The sequence below is a fragment of the Felis catus genome, chromosome D1 (assembly GCF_018350175.1).
Source record: "Felis catus isolate Fca126 chromosome D1, F.catus_Fca126_mat1.0, whole genome shotgun sequence".
Classification (NCBI taxonomy): domain Eukaryota; kingdom Metazoa; phylum Chordata; class Mammalia; order Carnivora; family Felidae; genus Felis; species Felis catus.
The window spans coordinates 32,943,201-32,967,170 of NC_058377.1; the positions used below are offsets into that span (position 1 = coordinate 32,943,201).

Here is a 23,970-nt window from a genome sequence, read left to right on the forward strand (position 1 = left end):
CCTTTCTTTGACACTGACATTTGTTAGGATAATCAGTATATAAGCTTTTATTTCTTCCAATACATTTTATGTGTTTACTTAAGTATATTTGTTAAATATTCCTTTTCTTAATTTTCTGGGTTGGTCAATTTTTCCTTCATTTTCTTTTCCCCATTCAATCCTCAGTCATCCATTGTTAATTTCAATGTGTTTTTCCATTTTGCTAGTGCTTACATGCTCCTTCTGATGAGTCATAATTAAATCTATATTCCCCTTTAATTGTATCAAAATTAATAAGTATGCCTATAACATTTTACCAACCTTTTTAAATAATGCATACTAAATAAGTTCAGAACCTTTTTCTCTGCCCTCTCAACTCCCTACAATTTTTTGTAAAACAGTTCAGAATTTTTACTACTAGGCTACATGTAAGCTATCATTTTCCCAGGAAACCTCTATCTTGAATATTGAATTTATCATTCCCTTGTATCATTTTATAAGTTTTCTGAATATATATTTCCATCAACATTATATTCCTTAGTTTTGAAGGTTTTCTCCCCCACTTTATAGAAATAATATCATATGGCATATATATTTCTGTAACTTGAATTATTTGCCTAACATTAGTGAAGTTCTTTATTCTGATGTGTATTATTCTGGTTTATTCATTTTTACTGAACTATATTATTACATCCTATGACTATCATTAACCTATTCTCATTTTGATAGACATTTGTATCCACTTTGAAGGCTATTACATACAGTGCAGCTGTGAAACTTTTGCACATTCCATCCCTCAGAATAAAATTCATCAGGGTGAGTAAGAGATCCTATTAAGTCATTCTTTCTGTCTTTTCTTATGTTCCCATGTCTACTCCCTAGTATCTGATCCCAGGTCTTCTCTCCCTCCAGGAAAACAATGAAAGCTCCCATACATATCATCTCCTAAAGATAGACACAGTAGTTGGGAAAAATAGTACAGTGGAAGGTCGTTACTGTACCTATACCACTATTGTCTATTTAGGTTACCCAAACCTGCAGATGCTATTATTTTTCAAAGTACATAAATAGTTTTGTAATTAATACAAAGGCATTCTATGTTGTTATTTAATTCTGATTACTTTTTGCCATTATTTTCTCAACGAAAAGCTAGAGGTACAATTATATGAAGTTCTATAGATTTTTTTTTTTCATTTTTGTTTTTGAAGTATAGCTGTGTATGTTATATTAGTTTCAGGTGTGCATCATAGTGATTCAACAATTCTATACACTACTTACTTCTCATAACAATAAGTGTAGTCACCATCTCTCACCATAGAAAGTTATTACAATATTATTTACGAAATACCCTATTCTGTACTTTTAATGTGTGTGACTTAATTATCTTCTAACTGGATGTTTATACCTACCTATGTAGCCCATGCACCAACCCACCTCTTGCATTCTTTTTTTTTTAATTGAAGTATAGTGGACACACAATGTTACATTAGTTTCAGGTGTACAACATAGTGATTCCACATTATGTTATACTATGTTCACAAGTGTAGCTACATCTATCACCAAACAGTGTTGTTACAATACTACTGATTACGATAAATATGCTATAACTTTTATCCTGGTGAAATATTCATTCCAAAAGTACAACCCTGTGTTTCCCACTCTCCTCCTTCCATTTTTCCCATCCCCCCATCCACCTTCCCTCTGGAAACCATCAATTTCGTTTGTGTATTTTTATGGGTCTTTTTCTGCTTTTTGTTTGTTTATTCATTATTTTTTGTTGTTAGATTTCACATATAAGTGAAATCATACAAGTCTTTCACTTAGCACAAATCCTTTAGGTCCATCCATGTTGTCATAAATAGCAAAATCTCATTATTTCTTATGGCTGAGTACTATTCCATTGTGTGTGTGTGTGTGTGTGTGTGTGTGTGTGTGTGTGTGTGTGTGGTGTGTCACACATCTTCTTTATCCATTCATTTATCACTGGATACTTGGTTTGTTTCCATATCTTGGCTATCATTAATAATGCTTCAATATACATAGGGGTGCATATATCTTTCCAAATTAGTGTTTTCATTTCCTTTGGGTAAATATCCAATAGTGGAATTACTGGATCATATGGTGTTTCTAATTGTTTGAGTACCCTCCATACTGTTTTCCATAATGGTTGCACCAGTTTACATTTCTACCAACAATGCATGAGGGTTTCCTTTTCTCCACATCCTCACTAACACTTACTTCTTGTCTTTTTTATTCTAGCTATTCTGGTGTAAGGTGTAATATTACATTTTCTTGTGGTTTTGATTTGCTTTTCCCTGATGATTAGTGATGTTGAGCACCTTTTCATGATTCTGTTGGCCATTTGTATATCTTTGAAAAACTCCCTGTTCAGATTCTCTGCCCATTTTTAAATCAGATTGTTTATTTCTTTTGCTGAGTTGTATATGGTCTTTTTTTTTTTTTAGATATTAACCCTTTACTAGATTATATCATTTTCTAATATCTTCTACCACTCAGTAGGTTGCCTTTTTGGTTTGTTGAGTTTCCTTCACTGTGCAAAAGCTTTTTTATTTTAATGTAGTCCCAATAGTTTAATTTCATTTTTTTCCATTGCTTTAAGGGATATATCTAAATATGATGCTAAGGCTGATGACCAAGTGATTACTGTCTAAAAACACAGCATTCTTTCTTGATAAAAACCCTCAAAAAGTAGGGATAGAAGGAACATACCTCAACATCATAAAGGCCATATATGAAAGGCCCACAGCTAATCAACCTCAATGGGAGAAAACTGAGAGCTTTTCCCCTAAGGTCAGGGACACGAGAGGGATGTCCACTCTCAACAGTATTGTTCAACATAGTACTTGGAAGTCCTAGCCTTAGCAATAAGACAAAAAAAAAGAAATAAAAGGCATACAAATAGGCAGGGAATAAGTCAAACATTACTCTTCACAGACAACATGTGATACTTTGTGTGGAAAACCCAAAAGACTCCACACACCCACACACACACACACACACAAACTGCTAGAACTGATTCATGAATTCAGCAAAGGTGCAGGGTATAAAATCAAAGTACAGAAGTAGGTTGCATTTCTCGGCACCAATAATGAGGCAGCCAAAAGAAATCAATTCATTGATCCCATTTACAATTTCACCAAAATCCATAAGATACCTAGGAATAAACCTAACCAAAGAGGTAAAAGATCTGTACATGGAACACTATAGAAAGCTTATGAAAGAAATTGAAGAAGACACAAATAAATGGAAAAACATTCCATGCTTATGGTTGGGAAGAACAAATATTGTTAAAATGTCAATACTACCCAAAGCAATCTACACATTCAATGCAATCCCTATCAAAATAACACCAGCATTCTTCACAGAGCTAGAACAAACAATCCTAAAATGTGTATGGAACAACAGAGGACCCTGTATAGCCAAAGTAATGTTGAAAAAAAAAAAAAAGCAAAGCTGGAGGCATCACAATTCCAGACTTCAAACTGTATTACAAAGCTGTAATCATCAAAACAATATGGTACTGGCACAAAACCAGACACATAGATCAATGGAACAAAATAGAGAACCCACAACTGGACCCACAAATGTATGACCAACTAATATTCATGAAGCAGGAAAGAACATACAGTGGAAAAAAGACAGTTTCTTGAGGCAAATGGTGTTGAGAAAACTGGAGGGTGACATGCAGAAGAATGAAACTGGACCACTTTCTTACACCATACATAAAAATAAATTCAAAATGGCTGAAAGACCAAACTGTAAGACAGGAAACAATCAAAATCCTGGAGGAGGAAAGAGGCAGCAACCTCTTTGACCTCGGCCGCAGCAACTTCTTACTAGACATGGCTCTGGAGGCAAGGGAAACAAAAGCAAAAATGAACTATTGGGACCACATCAAGATAAAAATCTTCTGCACAGCAAAGGAAACAATCAGTAAAACTAAAAGGCAGCCTATGTAATGGGAGAAGATATTTGCAAATGACATATCTGGTAAAGGGTTAGTATCCAAAATCTATGAAGAACTTATCAAACTCAACACCCAAAAAACAAATAATCCAATGAAGTAATGGGCAGAAGACATGAACATAGACATTTTTCCAAAGGAGACATCCATATGGCTAATAGACACATGAAAAGATAGTCAACATCACTCATCAGCAGGGCAATACAAATCAAAACCATGATGAGATACCACCTCACACTTGTCAGAATGGCTAAAATTAACAACACAAGAAACAACAGGTGTTGGCAAGGATGTGAAGGGGGAACCCTCTTACACTGATTTTGGAATGCAAACTGGTGCAGCCACTCTGGGAAACAGTATGGAGGTTCATCAAAAAACTGAAAATACAGCTACCATATGACCCACCATGTGCACTACTAGGTATTTATACAAAGGATGCAAAAGTGCTGATTGAAAGGGGAATGTGCACCCCAATGTTTACAGCAGCACTATCAACAATAGCCAAATTATGGAAAGAGCCCAAATGTCCATTGACTGTTGAATGGATCAAGAAGATGTGGAAAATATATACAATGGAATATTACTTCGTGATCAAAAGGAATGACATCTTGCCATTTGTAACTGCATGGATGGAACTAGAATGTATTATGTTAAGGGAAATAAGTCAGAGAAAGACATCATGATTTCACTCATATATGGAATTCAAGAAATAAAACAGAGGAACATTGGTGTAGGAAAGGAAAAATAATATAAAAACAGAGGGAGGCAAATCATAAAAGACTTCCAAATACAAAGAACAAACTGAGGGCTGCTGGAGGGGCTTGAAGTGGGGGGATGGGCTAAATGGGTGATGGACATTAAAGAAGGCACTTGCTGGGATGAGCACTGGGTGATACATATAAAGTGATGAATCACTAAATTCTACTCCTGAAACCATTATTACACTATGTTAACTAACTTGGATTTAAATTTTTAAAAATAATAATAAAGAAATAAAATTTTACTTTAGAAATTCTTTGGGATTCTCTAAAATGTCTGTGAAAGCCACATATTACTTTGGAATTAGAAAGAAAAACAATAAATTGTATTTATTAAATAAGATTACTGTCTATATTTTCTTATAGCAATTTTGTGGTTTCATGTCTCACATTTAGGTCTTTAATCCATTTTGAGTTTATTTTTGTATATGGTATAAGTGGTCCAGTTCCTCTGCATGTAGCTGTCCAGTTTTCCCAGCACTGTTTATTGAAGAGACTGTATTTTCCCCATTGTATATTTTTACCTCCTATATGGTAGATTAATTGACTATAGGTGTGGCTTTATTTCTGTACTCTACTGTGTTTCATTGATGAGTGTAGTTTATTTATGTGCCAGTACCATAATATTTTCATTAGGCTAGCTTTGTAGTATATCCTGAAATCTGGAATTTATATATCTCTAGCTTTGTTCTTTGTCAACATTTCTTTGACTATTCAGGGCATTTTGTGTTTCCATACAAATTATAAGATTATTTTTTCTAGTTCTGTGAAAAATACTATTGCTATTTTGGTAGAGATTGCATCAAATCTGTAAGTTGTTTTAGGTTGTTTGGACATTTTAACAATATTAATTCTTCAAATCCATAAGCATTATGTTTCTATTTGTTTTTGTCATCATTTTCTTTGAACAATGCTGTATAATTTCAGAGTTCAGGTCTTTCATCTGTTTCATTAAATTTTTTCCTAGGTATTTTATTCTTTTTGATATGATTGTAAATGGAATTGTTTTCTACATTTCTCTTCCTGCTACTTCATTACCAGTATATAAAAATGTAACAGATTCCTGTATGTTAATTATGAATTCTAAAACTTTACTGAATTAATTTATTACTTCTAATAGTTTTTAGTGGAATCCTGAGGGTTTCCTATAAATAGTATCATGTCATCTAAATTTGTGACAGTCTTACTTCTTCCTTACCCATTTAGATGCCTTTTGCTTCTTTTTCTTGTCTGATTGCTGTTGCTAGGATTTCCAGTACTATGTTGAATAACACTGATGAGACAGGACATCCTCGTCTTGATCCTGATCATAGAGGAAATGTTCTGTGTTTTTCATGGGTATGATGTTAGCTGTGGGTTTTTCATATATGACCTTTATTATATTGAAGTAAATTCCTTCTAAATCCACTTTTTTGAAAGTTTTTAACATGAATATATGCTATATATTTTGTCAGATGCTTTTCCTGTACACACTGAGGTCATTATATAGTTTTTATACTTGGTTATTTGAAGTTATCATTTTGATTGATTTGTGAATATTGAACCACCATTGTATCCCTGGAATAAATCTCACTTGATTGTGGTGAATAATTTTTAATGTATCCTTGAATTCTGCTTGCTAATATTTTGTTGAGAATTTTTGCATCTATGTTCATAGCCCTTAGTATTCTTTCCTTGTAGTACCTCTTTTGGTTTTAGTATCAGGTTAATGCTGGCCTCATTGAATTTGTAAGTTTTTATCCCTCTTTAATTTTTTGGAATAATTTGAAAATAATAGGTATTCAATTTTCTTTAAATGTTTCATAGAATTCATTGGCCATCTGGTCCTGGACTTTTGTTTGTTAGGAGCTTTTTAGATCACTTATTCAGTTTCATTGCTAGTAATGTCTGTTCTACTTTCCTTTTCTTCCTGATTCGGTTTGGGAGATTGTTTATGTTTCCAGATATTTATCGATTTCTACTAGGTTGTACAATTTGTTAGCATATAATTTTTTGTAGCAGTCTTATACTCTGTTGTATTTCCCTGGTGTCAATTGTTACTTCTCCTCTTTTATTTCTGCTTCTATTTATTTAAATCCTCTCTCTTTTTCCTTGATGATTCTGGATAAAGTTTTATAAATTTTGTTTACTTTTCTAAAAATAAGCTCTTAGTTTCATTGATCTTTACTCTTGTTTGTTTTGTTTTTTAGTCTGATTTTTTTTTATTCTGCTACAATCTTTATTATTTCTTTCCTTCTACTAGCATAGGGATCTGTTTGTTTTTCTTTTTCTAGTTCCTTCAATTGTAAGGTTGTGTTGTTTACTTGTAATTTTTCTTGTTTCTTGAGGTAAGCCTGTATTGCTATAAACTTTCCTCTTAGAACTGCTTTACATGCATCCCAAAGATTTTGGGTCATTCTGTTTTCATTTTCATTTCTCTCCATGTATTGTTTTTATTTCCTCTGTGATTTTTTTGGTTGCCCTATAAATTGTTTAGCCTCCATGTGTTTGTGTTCTTTCCAGTTTTATCTTGTTACTGATTTCTAGTTCTATATTATTGTGGTCATAAAAGACACTTGATATTTCAGTCTTTTCAAATTTATTGAGAATTGTTTTGTGGTCTAACATGTGATCTCTTATGGAGAATATTCCATGTGTATGTGAAACGTATGTGTATTCTGCTGTGTTTGGGTGGACTGTTCTGTGTGTATCTATTAGGTCCATCTGGGCTGTGTGTCATTCAGAATCACTATTTCTGTGTTAATTTTATGCCTGAATGATCTATCCATTGATGTAAATGGGATACTATGTCCCCTAATGTTATTGTATTGCTGTTAATCTCTTCGAGTCTGCTAATATTTGCTTTATATATTTAGGTGCTTCTATGTTGGGTGAATAGATATTTACAGTTTTTGTATCTTCTCACTGAATGGATTCCTTTATTGAAATGTAGTGTCCTTCTTTTTGTTTTGAAGTCTATTTTGTCTGATATAAATATTGCTTCCCTTTTTTATCCGACTCCTTTTGCATGATACATGTTTTTCCCTTTTATGTTTAGTTGGTATGTGTCTTTAGGTCTGATGTGAGTCTCTTCTAGGCAGAATAGAGTTGGGTGTTGTTTTTTTTTTTTTATCCATTCATTCACCCTGTGTATTTTGATTGGAGCATTTAGTCCATTTATACTTATTGATAGGTATGTAATTTTTGCCATTTTGTTCATTGTTTTCAGGGTTTTTTTACATTTCTTTTCTGTTCCTTTCTTCTTACCTTATGATTTGATGTCTGTCTTTAGTGTAATGCTTGGATTTCTTTCTTTTTGGTGTATATCTGTGATAGTTTTTTTTTTTTAATTTGTAAGGTTACCATTGGTTTCAGATATAACATTAGAGCAGTCTATATTAAGTTGATGGTCACTTAAATTTGAACACATTCTACAAGCACTAAATTATACTTCCTCATCCATGTTTTATGTATATGATGCCATATATTACATATTTTTGTGTATCCCTTGACTATTATAGATATGTTATTTTGCTACTTTTGTATTTTAGTCTTCATATTGGTTTTATAAGTGATTAATAACCTTTACTGTATGTTTGCTTATACCTGTGAATTTTTTCTTTCATAATTTTCTTATAGCTCTGACCTTTTCTTTCCACTCAAAAAATTTCCTTCAGCATTTCTTATAAGGTTAGTTTTGTGTGATGAACTCCTTTGACTTATGTTTGTCTGTGAAACACTTTATCTCTCCTTCAATTCTGAATTATAATCTACCAGCAGAATATTCTTGATAGTAGGTCTTTTTCTTTCACTACTTTGAATACATCACGTCATTCCCTTCTGTCTTGCAAAGTTTCTATTTGAAAATCAACTTATAGCCTAATGGAGTTTCCCTCACATGTAACTGTTTTCTGTTTCTGCTTTTAAAATTTTGCTTTACCATTAATTTTTTACCATTATAATTACCTATCTTGGTGTGGACTTCTTTAGGTTCATCTTGTTAGGGGATCTCTGTTTTCCTGGACTTGGATGTATTTTTTTGCTCAGATTAAGGTGATTTTCAGCTATTATTTATTGAAGTAACTTTTCTGCCCTTTTTATTTTCTCATTTCCTTTAGTGATTATTATAATGCAAATATTATCACTCTTGATAATGCCACTGAGTTTCCTTAACCTCTTCTCATTTTTTATTCCTTTTTCCCTTTCTTGTTAAGCCTGGTTGCTTTCCATTACACTGTCTTCCAGATCTCTGATGTGTTATTCTCCATCCTCCAATCTGTTGTTGATTTCCTCTAGTGTGTTTTTTATTTCAGTTATGAATTCTTTATTTATGACTGTTTCTTTTTGTATTTTCCATCTCTTTGTTGAAGATCTAACAAATCATCTACACTCTTCTCAAGTCCAGTGAGTATGTTTGTGGCCAATAATTGAATTATTTATCAGACATATTTGTTATTTTCATTTCATTTAGATGTTTTGCTGTGCTTTTGTCTTGTTCCTTCATTTGGAAGATATTTCTCTATCTCGTAATTTTGCCTCTCTGTGTTTGTTTATGTGTATTAGGTAGGTCATGTATGTTTTCTGGTATTAAGTAATGGCCTTGTGAAGAAGAGGTCCTGTGGTACCCTATAGTATAAACCATCCTGGTCACCAAAACCAAGTGCTCCAGGGATGCCCCTGTAAGAGCTGTGTATACCCTACTGTTGTGGATGATTTGCAGTTACTTTCAGCCCAACCAGCTGCAATGACCTGCTGTGGGCACACTGGACAGGGTTCGGTCTTCAATCTTTGATGGTCTTGTCTGAGGTCATAATGGGCTTATTAGTGGATGGGGCCAGCAGTCAGACCAAATGTCTACAATTAGCCACTCTGACACAGTTTCAGGTATATAAGGGGTAAGGCTTGTTTCCTGTGCAGGTAGCCAAGAGGCTGGGCTGCTAGGACTGTGGACATGCTGGTATATGAAGTTATCTTCCTTCTGCTTCCCAGAGCCAGATGGATTGATGGATGCCTACTGAGGCAGGTGGGGTTAGGTGGAGTGAGTCTCTACAGGGAAACTCAGCAGTTGAGTACACAGTTTTAGCAAGGTAGATGGAGAATATTTGCACTAGTTCCCACAAGGATGGGCTTTAAGCCCACTGATTTTTAAAGCTTTTCATGTTAAACCATGCTGATATTGAAAGCCCAATGTTATATGGACTCATCTTCCTGGCACAGGTGCCCAATGCAGGTGCTGCCTAGTGTGGGGTCAGATCCTCTTGCTTTTCCATGCTTGTGATGTCCCTCCCATTTGTGTCAATACCACAAAATATTTAGTTCCCAGCTGTGTTTCCACTCCTCCTACACTTTTCTTTTTTTTTAATTTTTTTTAATGTTTATTTTTGATATAGAGAGAGACAGAGCATGAATGGGGGAGGGTCAGAGAGAGAGGGAAACACAGAATCTGAAGCAGGCTCCAGGCTCTGAGCTGTCAGCACAGATCCCGATGCGGGGCTTGAACTCACGGACCAGGAGATCATGACCTGAGCCGAAGTCGGACGCTTAACCGACTGAGCCACCCAGGCGCCCCCCTCCTACACTTTTCAATGTGCCCTCCTCTCCATGAACAACTGTGGAAGTTCTGTTCTGCCAGTCTTCAGATCATTTTCAGAGTTAGTTGAATAAATATAGCTGTTATCTTGGTATATCTGGAGGACAAAGTGAGTCCAGGATCCTCCTAACCCATCCATCATCTTATATTACTCTCAACACATTCCTAAAGGAATGAAACCCAAAACAAGATTCGGTATTTACTGAAAATTATGTTTTAAGTAATGTAGGCTGTAGCATTAGCTTTTGGAAGGCAATCCTGTCAGAATATTTACCAATAATGAGCTTAGTCTTTACTAAAAGCCATTTGTCTTTTCATGTTGCTGCAAAACTTCATAATCCTCCATTGGATACTGGTGTAAATATTTCACACCACACCAACCTGCCAAATGGCGGTGTAATTATTTTTTTTAAGTTTATTTATTTTGAGGGTGTGTGAGAAAGAGAGCATGCAAGTGGATTAGGGGCAGAGAGAGAGGAAGAGAGAGTCCCAAGCAGGCCTCATGCCATCAACACACACCCAACACAGGGCTCAAATCCACAAACCATGAGATCATGACCTGATCCAAAACGAGGGGTCGGATGCTTGACTGAGCCACCCAGGTGCCCCTGGTGTAATTAATTCTTTAATCCAAATCTGAGACCTAACATTTTATTTATTCAATTTCATCTTATTAGATTGATGCTAAAACCTCCTAAACTATAATTCTAATTATAGAATTATAATTCTAATTTCTGTTAAGAAAAATAACAGTCTGCTGAAAGATTTGGATGTATTTATATGATCTTTTCTTTTTTTCTTTTGTGTAGGTCGAAAGTTTAAAAAGTTCAATAAAGTCAGAGTTATGAGAGCATTGGATGCCGTTGCTCTCCCACAGCCTGTGGGCATTCCAAATGAAAGCCAAGCCCTAAGCCAGAGAATCGCTTTTTCACCAAATCAAGACATACAGTTGATCCCCCCATTGATTAACCTGCTAATGAGCATTGAACCAGATGTGATCTATGCAGGACATGACAACACCAAACCTGATACCTCCAGTTCTTTGCTGACAAGTCTTAATCAACTAGGCGAGAGACAACTTCTTTCAGTAGTCAAGTGGTCTAAATCATTGCCAGGTAATAATAATTTGTATATAATAGCATGAAATGGAAATTTTACCATATTTGTTGTACTAGGAAAACTGTTAAGGCCTGTTCAGTAAATTAAGTATTGTCTAAACAGCATGTTATAGTATGCATTTCAGCAGTGTGAAATACTTATCTAGGATCCTAAATAATATGTTGCTTGTCTAGGACCCTACTGTGTGCTATGGAAATGCAATAGTCATAGATTATACTTTGAGTCTTGATGATTCAAGAATTACATGATTGAAACAATTAAGGAAGAGCATAAGTTTGTATGTTAAAGCACAGATGTTATAGTAATTCAGAGAAAGACAAATTGTGTGTAAAAGTGTGTCTTCCATTCTAAGTGCTAATTTAACCAAATTTAACAAACTTCAAATGGTTGAAAATAAAACTGTATGTTTCTATTCATATAATATGTCAAAATAGTATTCAGAGTACAGTGGGGTGCTTAAAGTTAATTAAGAAACATAATTGATAAACATATGTAAATAATTTGGACATAGAGAAATGAATTTCTTCCAGTCACTATTTTCTCTAATTTATACTCAGACAAAGCAGATAACAGAATTTGGGTTGTACCATCATGAAGGGATTTAAGTCACTTTATTTAATAACTAGTTTGCTTCCTTAGCACAGCTCCATAGGAGCCTAGAGGTTGAAAGAATTACAAGGATGCATTTTTCACTTGGCTAAATCTGAGACTGCAGAGCCAGGAGAACACATGGGTAGCCATTACTTGTGGAAGCATTAATCCCATAAGTAAAAATAAAGCAGTTTTTTAAATTACAATCTCTTCACACCAAAAATATCCTTATGCTTTTTTAGACCAGTTTATTTTACCAGTATCTAATCAAGAATTGAACATATGCTTTTGGTCTACAAGTAAATTCAACAGCCTTTTTTAAAGATTTTTTTTCTCAATTTGCCTTAATATATTTGTTATTATTTTACCTGAAATGTTTGAAATACTTGTTACTGAAAATTCAAGGTTATGTGAAACAGAAAGAAAAATAGGTTCCTGTTAGTTGAATCTTTTAAAAAATACACTTTGATAAAAATTAATAAAATTCACTATTCTAATGGAGATAAAGTAATTTTATAGAAAATTCCAAATCACCAGGTCCATTGTTACTGAAAGTCTTGGACAGGTAATTTTTTTCTGTTAGAAAACTTCTGAATTTTTAAAACTTGCTGTAAAGTGGTTATCAAATTTGATAGATCTCTATTAAATTATTGCAATAGCATTGAACTTCTTCTGTTTAAAAATATGAGTAATATGTGTTTAACTTTTCTTAGTTTTTATATTATTTGGAAAAGCGATTTCTTTGATTTTGATTGATACAGTTTATATTTTTTGCATTTTGGAGGTTCTTTACTATTTAAAAACATTCTACTATCAGTTGGCAAATTTAGAAAATAACCAGTTATAGCTTAAAATACAATTTATTCACTTTGGGTAAAAGCTAGTGTACATTTTAAGTTGAAACACTTCTCTGTGAAGCTATTTCATCCTCACATTTCCAAAAACAGTGAGAGAAAATTTTTACACTGAATTTAGTGGCAACTTTTTTAATAATTCCAAAATGTAATTTGTGTGTAAGTAAAAAAGAATGATGGCATCTACCAGTATTACAGGTACTGTTTCTATTACCTGTAACAATAAGGGAAGCTTATTTGATAATCTATTTTGATAATTTCGATTAGCAAATGATTGTGTGGCCTGTGCTCTTTTAAACTATATTTGCATGGTCTACATAGTGTATGAATGATGAAAATGGTCAGTGAACCATATATATTGATCTTTTTGAAAGGACTCATGTATATAAAGTAATCTGGTATCATTAGCTACTCAAAACCTTTCAGCTGACTTTTAGCCAGAATAGTTTTTATTCACTTGATTCACTCAGTAAGTGTCTATAGCATGCTGTATGCATGATGTAACAATTAAACAGTAGTGTTAGAAAGAAAAGCCAAAAGTCTGAGCTCATAGTGTGAACACATTTGGATGCAACATATCCTAGCATTTGGTGATCAGTTTTTCATGAGAGAAACTTATTTTATCCATTCACTCACATGGTACTTGGTTAAATGAGGCCTGTTAATAAGTCAGGATGTCAGTTTACTTATTTATAGTGCAAGAATGATGCTGCTAGTAAAACATGTTGGCAGATCAGGTGATTCTTTCACAACAGGAAAGAGTATTTTGGAAGTCAGATTAAGATCAAATGTAAAACAACAACAACAACAACAACAACTAAAGTAACAGTATGCCTAAGGGCTCCATGGTGTATATCTACAGGTCCCTGAGAGAATGCTTGTTGCCTGGTCAGGACTTCCTCATTTTTTCTTTATTTGTGTTCTTCTATTATCTTGGACCCATTAAGGTAATTGCATCCTATCCAACATCTCACTCATATTTCAGAGATATCATTGCTCCTGTGTAATGGAGACTTGCAAGATGCTTTAGCTTCATGATAACACATTTAAAATATCTCTTAAGATATATTACATCTGACATATTGTATCAGTTATGTGAATGATTTTACATTGACATTTAGCCGTAACATCAGTAGGTAATATTTTCTTATTTGGAACTTGAAGCAACACAATATTTGCAAATTTTAGAAAAATGAACAAGACAGAGGTCAGGAGGATAGAAGAATAGGAGAATCTTGAGCTCACCTCATCCCAGAGACATGCCGAAATAACAGCTGTATCTGTGAAACTAACTCTGAAAATGATGTGAATATTGGCAGAACAAACCTTCCACTTAATCATGGAGAGGAGACCACATTGGAAAGAAGAAAAGGGGCAGGGACATGGTTGGGAACCAAAGCCCCGTAAGACTAACCACAAATGGAAGGGACACCGTAGCATGGTGAAGCAACAGGACCAGACCCTACACCAGGCACCTGCAGCACTGGGGATGTGCCCTGGGAAGACAAGTCCTCCTAACATCTGACTTTGAAAACCAACGGAGCTTAACTTGGCAAGCTTTGAAAATCTGGAGGGCCTAACTCTGGGTACATTGAAAATCAGTGGACTTAGCTTCAGGGAGACCAAAGGACCATAGGAAACTGAGACCTCCTCTACTTAAAGAGCTAGCATAATAAGTAACCCTACTGACTCAACACAACATATAGCACAGTTTGAATAGTGCCTGGAATATACATAGAGAGTTATTGACTAATCTTAGAACATGGGCTGGAGGGACATGCATCAATAGGAAATTTCCTCAGGAACAGAAGTGTTGGCAGACATCATTTCTCTTCCCCTCCCCAACCTAGCTGGACACTTGTGGATATCAGCAGGAACACCTGCTATCTTGCCAGCACCATGCACCCCAAGTCACGTTTCCATGCAGACCCACTTCATCTCTTCCACTTCAGCAGGCATTCCTCAAAAGGAGCTGCTGCCCTTATATACTGTGCAAACAGCCCAGCAGGGACCAATGCCACTCCTAAGTCACTCCTGCCTTGGGGATAGCAGGGAATAACCCTCAACACCAGCACATGGGCACTTCCAGTACCTGAGCATTTTAGCTGGCCACTCAAAGAGAGCCCCCTGTTTACTGTGCCTGTTGCTGTGACAGCCATCCTGGATGGAAGCCACTGACAATAAATTTACGTTGGAGAGAGTAGTAGAAGGAAATTTAGAGTCATAGTTATGATTTGATCAAGGAGGGTCTTGAAAGTCAGGGTAGGCTTTGGAAATTAAATTAATAAATCCTCATTCCCAATTCAGGTTCACCTTGAAATATTCTTTATCCTATATATCAATACATTGTAGCAGACTTTATGTGACAGAGGGGTTTGGGGAAAATATTGGCTTTTTAGAAATTTTGTCCTGATTTTTCTGTTTATTTTGTGAAAAAATCTATTACGGCTAATGCTTTAACATTTTTAAATATTGCATTTTTGAAAACATATCTTGCTCCTTAATCTCAGTTGGCCAGACTACTTGCAATTAACAGTATCAGAAAACTGCAACAGTCTTTGCCTTGTTTTCTGCCTTGAAGCATGCCAAAGCATCTTTGAGTCAGGGACAGCCATTGCATATGTGACAAAGGATTTTTTCTTTCATCTCAATTAAGATAAATAAATCAACTTACTCCCCACCCCCACAAGTGGTGGGAAAGAAATGAGATTAGCCTATGAGTAAAGTCAAGGTTTGAGAATACTGTTATAAAGCCTTTCAAAAAATGATTTTTCTAACATCCTATTCCACTGAAATTAATATTGTTGATGTCAACAAAATTTTTTTTAATCAAATCTAATGAATACTTTAGCCATTACCATGTTTTGCATGCCTCTGGAGACACTAATGAAATAACCATTTCTGGCTGATACTCGTACTTTGGCATTTGTCATTTCCCTTGAGGTGGATATGTTTTTTACAAATTTTGTTTCCTTTGTGGATTTGTTCTTCCATTCACACCATAAACTTGGCATTTCCTGAGTTCCATCTTCTACTCCAGTAGTTTCTCATTCTGCACAGACTGGATGAGCCCATTCATAACCTTGTCTTCAACTAACACTATATTCTGATGACTCCTAAATACATACTATAAACCCAGACCCTGTAATGAACTATTGGACCACCTATTTCAACTATTTATGTATTTCCACATGGATGCATTTCCAAATCAATATGACCTTCTACTCCATAAACCTAAAACCTGTATCTTGAAATGGTGCCTCAGACAGAATCTTGGGTATCCTGAGCTCACTTTTCTCCTTCACCTCCTATCCAATTAGTTATCAAATTTTGTCAACTCTATTTATTAAATATAGGATTCATTATACATGCTACATCCACTGCTACTGTCATGATTCAGTTTAGGTCCTTGTCCTTTTTTCCTAGATTTCAGTTGTAGCTCTTTGACTAACCTGATTACCAGTTTCACCCTGCCCCCAAACAATCCTTTTCTGCCATCAGAATCATCTTTCTAAAAACAATTATAATCAATTATATCATTCCTTTTCCTTTCCATAACAAAGTCCAAACTTATTAGCCTTAACATTCAAGAATCTTTTGTGATTTGGCTCCTGAATTTACAATGTTATCTCTCATTCTTCCTCTTCAAGCAACTCTAAAGTTCCCACAATGCTCTTTGTTTAATATCCTGCCTTCTTACATATCGTTTCTCTACCTGAAGAGTCTTCCCTTTTCCCGCATTTCCCCCGTGCTGGTCTCTAACTAGCCCTCAGGATTCTAATCATCTGCCACTTGAAGTGTTCCCTGAGCCTTCCCAGACTGAGCCAAAGGCCACTTTGCTCTACCACATCATTCTTGCCTTTATCAACCATACTACTATCACTCTGAATTATAATTATGTTCTCATTTTTTTTCTGTCTCCAGACTGCAAGTATTAGTCTTTCTAGTCTCTATGCCTAATTGCAACCATAAAGCTTCATCCCAAAGGGGTGCTTAAAGGGTATTTATAGAAATTTGAATTACAGAATTGATATGAAAGGAACTATGCTACTTTAAATCATTAGCCATCAAGTCCTTATTCATTAAAAACAATCATATATCTGTTGGTGATTATACTTACAGTGCTGTAGCTTTTCTATGCTCCTCAAAGTTCATTCATACTTTGTGTCAGAATGTGCTGAGGCATTTAATGCTCTGCCTTTGTTGTGGATAAAATGTTTCAATGCAAGACAGCTTTTACAGGAGCACAATCTATATATTTTATCAAAACCCTGGAAGTAACACAGGAGAATTTAGAAGATCATACATGCCATGTGTTACCACATAGTTTTTTTTTTAATCATTAAAGATTGAACAGCTTGTAACAGGGCTTTTGTCAGAAACTATCAGGTCAAGTCACTTAAAAGGAAAGGGTATTTTTCTTTACTACTTGTTAAACACAATTAAGAATCATCCATCACTTCTCTATGTGTAGTTTCTTATTTTGATCATCACTGCAAATGTACTGACTTTACCTGATCATTATCATCAATGGGAATTTGATCTCAGTGTTCCCTTCTTTGTTTCAGTATAAAGTAATGAATGATATTACAGTTAAGGGGGGGGGGGCGGAATTATACTTCTGTACCAAGCATGTTCAAGTCAATTTAACAGTGTACATTTATCACAGGTAAGCCCTCTAAAAGGTGGCTATTTTAAAAAGCTGTTTTCTGAGTTCTTTTTCATCCTGTTAAATGGAAATAATACACTTTCTGCTATAAATATTGGTAATTTCAAAAGTTTTAAGTTATTTCAGCAAGATTTGCCTTTTGTATTATAATCTACTAAAAATTGTCCTTTATTTTTACTTCTTAGTAATTTATTTTTACTTCTTAGTAATCCCAGAATGCAAAAAGAAAAGTAAGAAACTTCTACAAAATAAAGGGCAGGATAAAGTAGACATAAACCTGTAAATATAAGTGGAATCTGTTTTTTAAAAAGAACAAATTATTTAACTGTTATGATGTAAAAATTTTCAAATTAGAGATTAACATCTCTAAGGCCTAGAGTGAAAAAAATGCAGCATAGTAACTCAAATATTTAAGTAGTATTAAACACCTTTTTAAAAAAGTTATGGAACTAAGAAAGGAATAAAGAATAAAAATATGTTCCTGAAGATGATAGTGAAAAATTTGTTAATGTTTTAATACATGTGACTAATTGAATCTAATTTCTATGAGACTGTCATTTTTCATATATAAATATGTAATTTGTTATATATATATATATAATAACATATATATAAAATATATAGTCTGGAAAAATAAATACATATATGAAATATGTGTTCTGGAAAATGTATATTCCAGATAGAACACCTTGCTTTTCTTTGAATTTTGTTGCTATTAATAATATTTACCCTTTAATGTTATCACATAGGTTCCATAATATATAAATAAAATATATAAGTATATATTTATAGATATTAAATTTATAATATATAATAAAATATCTCTTAATATGTAATATATCACAAATATATTAGCAAATTTATGTATGTTAATAAATAAGTATGAACACATACATATACAGTTATTTTTATATATTTACTAATATATAAAATGCCTTCTGGATCTTATTGTTTTAATATTAGAGATATCCCATCAGACTGATTGGTGGCCTTCTTAAAGCCATTTCTCCATCAGCAATTCTATTACAGGATCCATTGGTAGAATAATAATAAGCATCTTACTAGTGCTCCAAAATATGCATAATTATCCCATTTGAGTGTCATAGCCACTCTGTGAACTAACTTTCTTTATCATTTTGATTTTACTTATGAAGAAATATAGATATAGTAATATTAACTGACTTAAACAAGCTGGCATTCAGTAAGTGGTAGAGCCAAAACTGGAACTTGAGCCTTCTCTCCAGAACTCCTAATTTAAGGAGATAGACCAGCAATAGGAAGATCTACATATGTGTCCCTTTAAAGAGTTTTGCTTTGCAAAAAATTTAGGAAAACTTATTAATCACTTATGAAATGATTTTAAATTCATAAAAGAATTACCCATTTTCATAAAGCCTATAAAATATTATTTATGAGCACTCTTTCTATGCATTTCTTTAGTTTCTATAGGTCTATTGTATTAAAAGTGATTCATAATTGCTTTTAAAGATAAATAATATATAGACATGAACTTGAAGATACACGTATGTCATATGAAAATAAAGAATTATGAAAATTGCATGCCACATTTTTCTTGGTTAGTTGTTTAGGGAGTTTTTCTGCACCTGAATAAATCAGGATGTAAGCAAAAAAAAGCCAACTCTGTTAATTTTAGCAAACACTTCTGGCTATCAGAAACAGAACACAAAGAAAAAATAATTTCCTAGAAGGATCCCAGAAATTCAGTGAATAGAAACTGGAATAAGTTTGGAAAATAGGCAGAAACCAAGCTGTCCCTGCAGAAACAAAAAAAACAAAAAAAACAACAAACATCACAAATGCCCCCACTGGATTCTGCCCTCACTGGGTACCACTGCCATCCAACCACTGCCATCCAGAATAGAGCCTAACCATACATTTGCCTTTGTTTTACTTTTTTTTTTTTAATTCAAAGTCTAGGTAGTACGTGTTCAGTGGGTCAAATCCAGATCACAAGCTCAGGGAAGTAGAGTCCTTAGCCAGTTTCACTGGGGACACTTGCTCTCACCAAAATACAACCAATGGGAAACTCTATCCACCTAGAGGAAGAAAGGAAGACCGAGAGGGAGGGAAGACAGAAAGTTAGATACTAAAGAGTTGACACGCCTCACCACCATCCCCGAAAAAAAGAGGCAGATGTCTACTGTGGCATTCCTAATTATGAATTTGCATGAGAGTTGTTTTTGGTTGTGTGAGGCTAAGATTTTAAAGAAGGGAATAGCAGTCTTCTATTCACAGGAAGATGGGACTATCAGGAGTGTATGGAGAAAAGATAACCTTCTTTTCTACCTACCTTGAGATGATTCACAGAATCAGGAAATACATTTGTTTTATCCTGTAAGGAATCAAGTTTTGTTTGGGTTTTACTTTTGAAATAGGTCATTTGTAAGTAGATTTCAACAAATTCTTAGGCAGAACAGATGTTATTAAAGTAGCTTTGTGGAAAATAGTTGATGTTCCCACCAAAACACTTGATTTTTATGTACCTTTAATAAAAGATTTCATCTACTCTCATTGTTTCAGCATACTCAAAAACAAAGAATTTCCAAGTTCATACTTATAGTTCATCTATCCATATTTATTTTTAAAATTTGTTTATTATTAATGTTTTTTAATTTTTTTAATGTTTTAATGTTTGTTTTTTTAATGTTTTAATGTTTTTTTTTGAGAGAGACAGAGCACAAGCGAGAGAGGAGCGGAGACAGAGGGAGACACAGAATCTGAAATAGGCTCCATGCTCCAAGCTGTCAGCACAGAGCCTGTCGCCTTGCTCAAACTCACAAACCTCAAGATCATGACCTAAGCTGAAGTCAGATGGTCAACTGACTGAGCCACCCAAAGCCCCTCTATATTTCTAATTCATTTGTTTAACTGCTATCTAGACATTTCAAAAGTCGCTCCAACATATCAAAACTTACGATTTTGTCCCTAGCCTATTTCTTCTCTATTTTGTCTCAGTAATGCTGTTTTCCTCCACCATTCCTGTAAAAATACTGAAATATCTACTAGGCTCCTTCTTTCTCCTACCTATATACAATCAGTTGCCAAATCTCTTGGATTTTACCCTTTAAACATTTCCCTGATGTACTCCCTGCTCTGTATTCCTACCTGTTGGCTTATCTCAGACTTTTATCATCTCTCATCTGGCCTTTGGCAATAGCTCCCAACTTTTTTCTGTAACTCCAGACTTATTCCCTTGAATATATCTTCCACATGGCTACCAAGGATGCCTCCACAACACAAATAAGGCTATTGTTGCTCCTTAATAGGTATATCTGACCACAGCCTCCATCTCCAAATTTACCTCTTTGCCTCTCCCTCCTTTAAGTTCATCAGCGCTGGGCTGGTGATCCTCTGCAAAGCAGGCAAAAAGAATTGAAAAGAGATGAAAAGAAGGTTTTGACCACTTAAGTCAATGCATTTGCCCTCTCCCTGCTGTCTTCCCTCTGCCACCAACACCAGAGAAGGATGCACTCTCTCTTTTTCTCTCCCTAAACCTTTTAAACCACATGATAGTTTAAAGTGAGACTGGGTTAAGTTCCAATAAACAAAAGTGACCATAAACTATGGAATCTACCTAAGACATAATTAAAGGATGTTAAATAAAAATAAAGCACGATTGAAAGCAGTGGTTTTACAAAATAAAACCATTTTTTTTAAAGTCCAAAGACTCAAGATTCTTTAACAAACTGATTATACTCTGCTTGAGCATGATCTCTTTGGGAGTTTTTCCTGACCTGCTTCCCAATTCCTGGTGCACATAAGTATGTGCTTGTCTCTCCTGTCAACTTATGAGTTTCTTTTAAGGGTAAGGGTTGGGTCTTCCATTTTCCTAACCCCGCCATTTTAACACAGTGCCTAACAGACAAGTGATTCTCAATAAATGAATATTGTATGTGTCAATGATGGATGACCATCAATCAGTGAATTCCCAGAAATGCTAAAACATAGTGACCATTTTTAATGACTTCCAATGTTATTCCTTTTTAATTTCTCAGGTATTATTTATTAATATTTCCTCATTTGTAGTATAAAATATATTAAAATTAAAAACAACATATTACTCTACTTATATCTATTTTCAAACTTCTATGTATTTTCAGCATTTTAACACAAGTGATTTTGGGGATCATTTTATTTTTTGATTTGTTTTGTAGGTTTTAGAAACTTACATATTGATGACCAGATAACTCTCATCCAGTATTCTTGGATGAGCTTAATGGTGTTTGGACTAGGATGGAGATCTTATAAACATGTCAGTGGGCAGATGCTATATTTTGCACCTGATCTAATACTAAATGAGTAAGTAGTAACTTGATTTTTGTTCTTATTATTACAGTGTATATGTAGGATAATCGTAGAAATTACATTTCAATAGATGATTATACTATTGGTATCCTAAATAAAAGAATTTTCCTGAAAACTTTATCAGAATTATCTCAGGATATAGCTTGATATAACAAAATTAATAAAATTGTTATCATTATATTAGTATTTTGATATTTGGAGATTTCCCCTTTTGTTTCAATGTGTCAAGAAACATACTTAAAGATAAAATTAAATTTTTAGTTTATCAAATTAAAATTTTATACCTTTGTACTGATGAAGATAATTATGTAAATTAGAAATAATTTTGCTTGAAAGTATTGACTTACCTTCAGAAAATAAAGACATTATCTCTCCTTCTAGAGGCAAAATCGCTAATAATTTATTTTAGAAATTAAAAGATAAATATTTCAATTTTCTTGGCTGTATTTAAATTACTATAATTAATTTTCTATGTATAACCTTAAACTGAATAAGAATCTTTTCGTGGAAATACTTATACCATTCTAATGATGAATGCTGACTCAGAATTTTATAGCATATAAGTTACTTGTATAAGTCTTTATAGGTAATGAATAATTTTCATATATTTTAATTCCATTTTGCCCTATAATCCCTTGAAATAGGTAGGAATCAGCATCCTACATTTTACAGTTCAGGAAATAAGCTCAGAGGAATTGCATATCCTGCAAAGAATCTGAGTGGCAGGATTAATGTTAGTTTTTCTGAGTCAAAATCTAGTTTTCTTTTCACTATTTGTGTTAGCTGCATGTGACTAATGTAGATATTGCAGAACACATGGTTGAGAAAATACCTTTAAAAAATGTCCCCAACCTTCAGAATTAGTGTTTGGCCTTGTCAATTGTTTAATCCTTTGTAATGTTCTCTTTTCTTGATCACCATACATTTCCCCTAGAATAGTTCACAGTATAACTGTTCTACACTGAATACTCTCAACTGAATACACTGAACTATTCTATACTCTTCAATTTCTGTGAACTGAATCCATTCTCCCATTGGATTACATATAAAATTTTATATATTTTTAACAGAAAAAAATCATAAATAAATGATTTCCTCAGCTCCACATTCTCAACTCCTTAGGTTTTTAAAATGTAATAATAAAAGTGAGAAGCAACATGTGTATTTAATATGATTTTCTAACTTTAAAATTTCTTAACTTCAAAAAATTCAGCATTGTGAATGATTTACTTTATTAGTTTATTTTGCTTAAACTTCAAAATATTGAGTGTGTTTACAAAAAGACATTTTTAATAATATATAAATTACCAAATGCCATTTTCTCTGGTAAATCACACAAACTGGCTAAGACACCATGTGTATGTTTTTTCCTTCTTGCTTTCTCTTGTGTGTGTTGTGTGTGATATAAGACAGAGGATGAAGGAATCATCATTCTATTCACTATGCCTCACCATGTGGCAGATTCCACAGGAGTTTGTCAAGCTTCAAGTTAGCCAAGAAGAGTTCCTGTGTATGAAAGTATTGCTACTTCTTAATACAAGTGAGTGACTACAAGCAATTTTTATAAGATATTTACTTTCTTAATTTTTAATTCAACGGGAAAGTCTCAAATAACAATATGATCATATCCTTATACATGAGGTATGAATCTTAGATTGTGACTGCAAAGGAGAACCACCTAATATACTGTCATAGACATTAATAAACTTACTTCACACTTGTCGGGTTTTACATGAGAGTAAAATAGTCCACCAATTCAGCCAATTATATATATTTTTTCAGATAAAACATGATTAAATGACATTTTCATATTCACCTAATTAGGTTTATGAACTAGATAATATTACATAAACACAAACGATCTTCCTTCCACTCCCACTCCATAAAGGACTTACTATATAAAATACACAATTTTGTTTGGAACTATTCTCTTAATATCAGAATAGGCTGTTATAACATATATCTACAAAGATCAGTGGCATAACACAATAGTTTATTTGTCACTCATATTCACAGTCCAGTGGGTTAGCAAGAAAACCCACATTCCTTCCGTCTAGGGACTCCACTCTTACATAGCAGCTTGGAGTCCTCCATTTGATCTGAATAGAAGGTAAGCACCT

General features: G+C 33.9%; 1 protein-coding gene across 4 annotated transcripts in view; it reads left to right on the forward strand.

Moving 5' to 3' along the window:
- The window catches only part of PGR (progesterone receptor), a 101,067-nt gene that overhangs the window by 59,275 nt on the left and 17,822 nt on the right, over nt 1–23,970 (forward strand). For 2 of the 4 annotated variants that reach the window (XM_045038575.1, XM_045038576.1), the window contains 3 exons: nt 11,101–11,406; nt 21,700–21,844; nt 23,260–23,390. In XM_045038575.1, coding sequence (XP_044894510.1) covers nt 11,101–11,406; nt 21,700–21,844; nt 23,260–23,390 — 582 coding nt within the window. Of the gene's footprint in view, nt 1–708; nt 796–11,100; nt 11,407–21,699; nt 21,845–23,259; nt 23,391–23,970 lie in introns of all 4 variants that reach the window. The other 2 variants (XM_019811582.3, XM_045038577.1) reach the window with 2 other exon arrangements.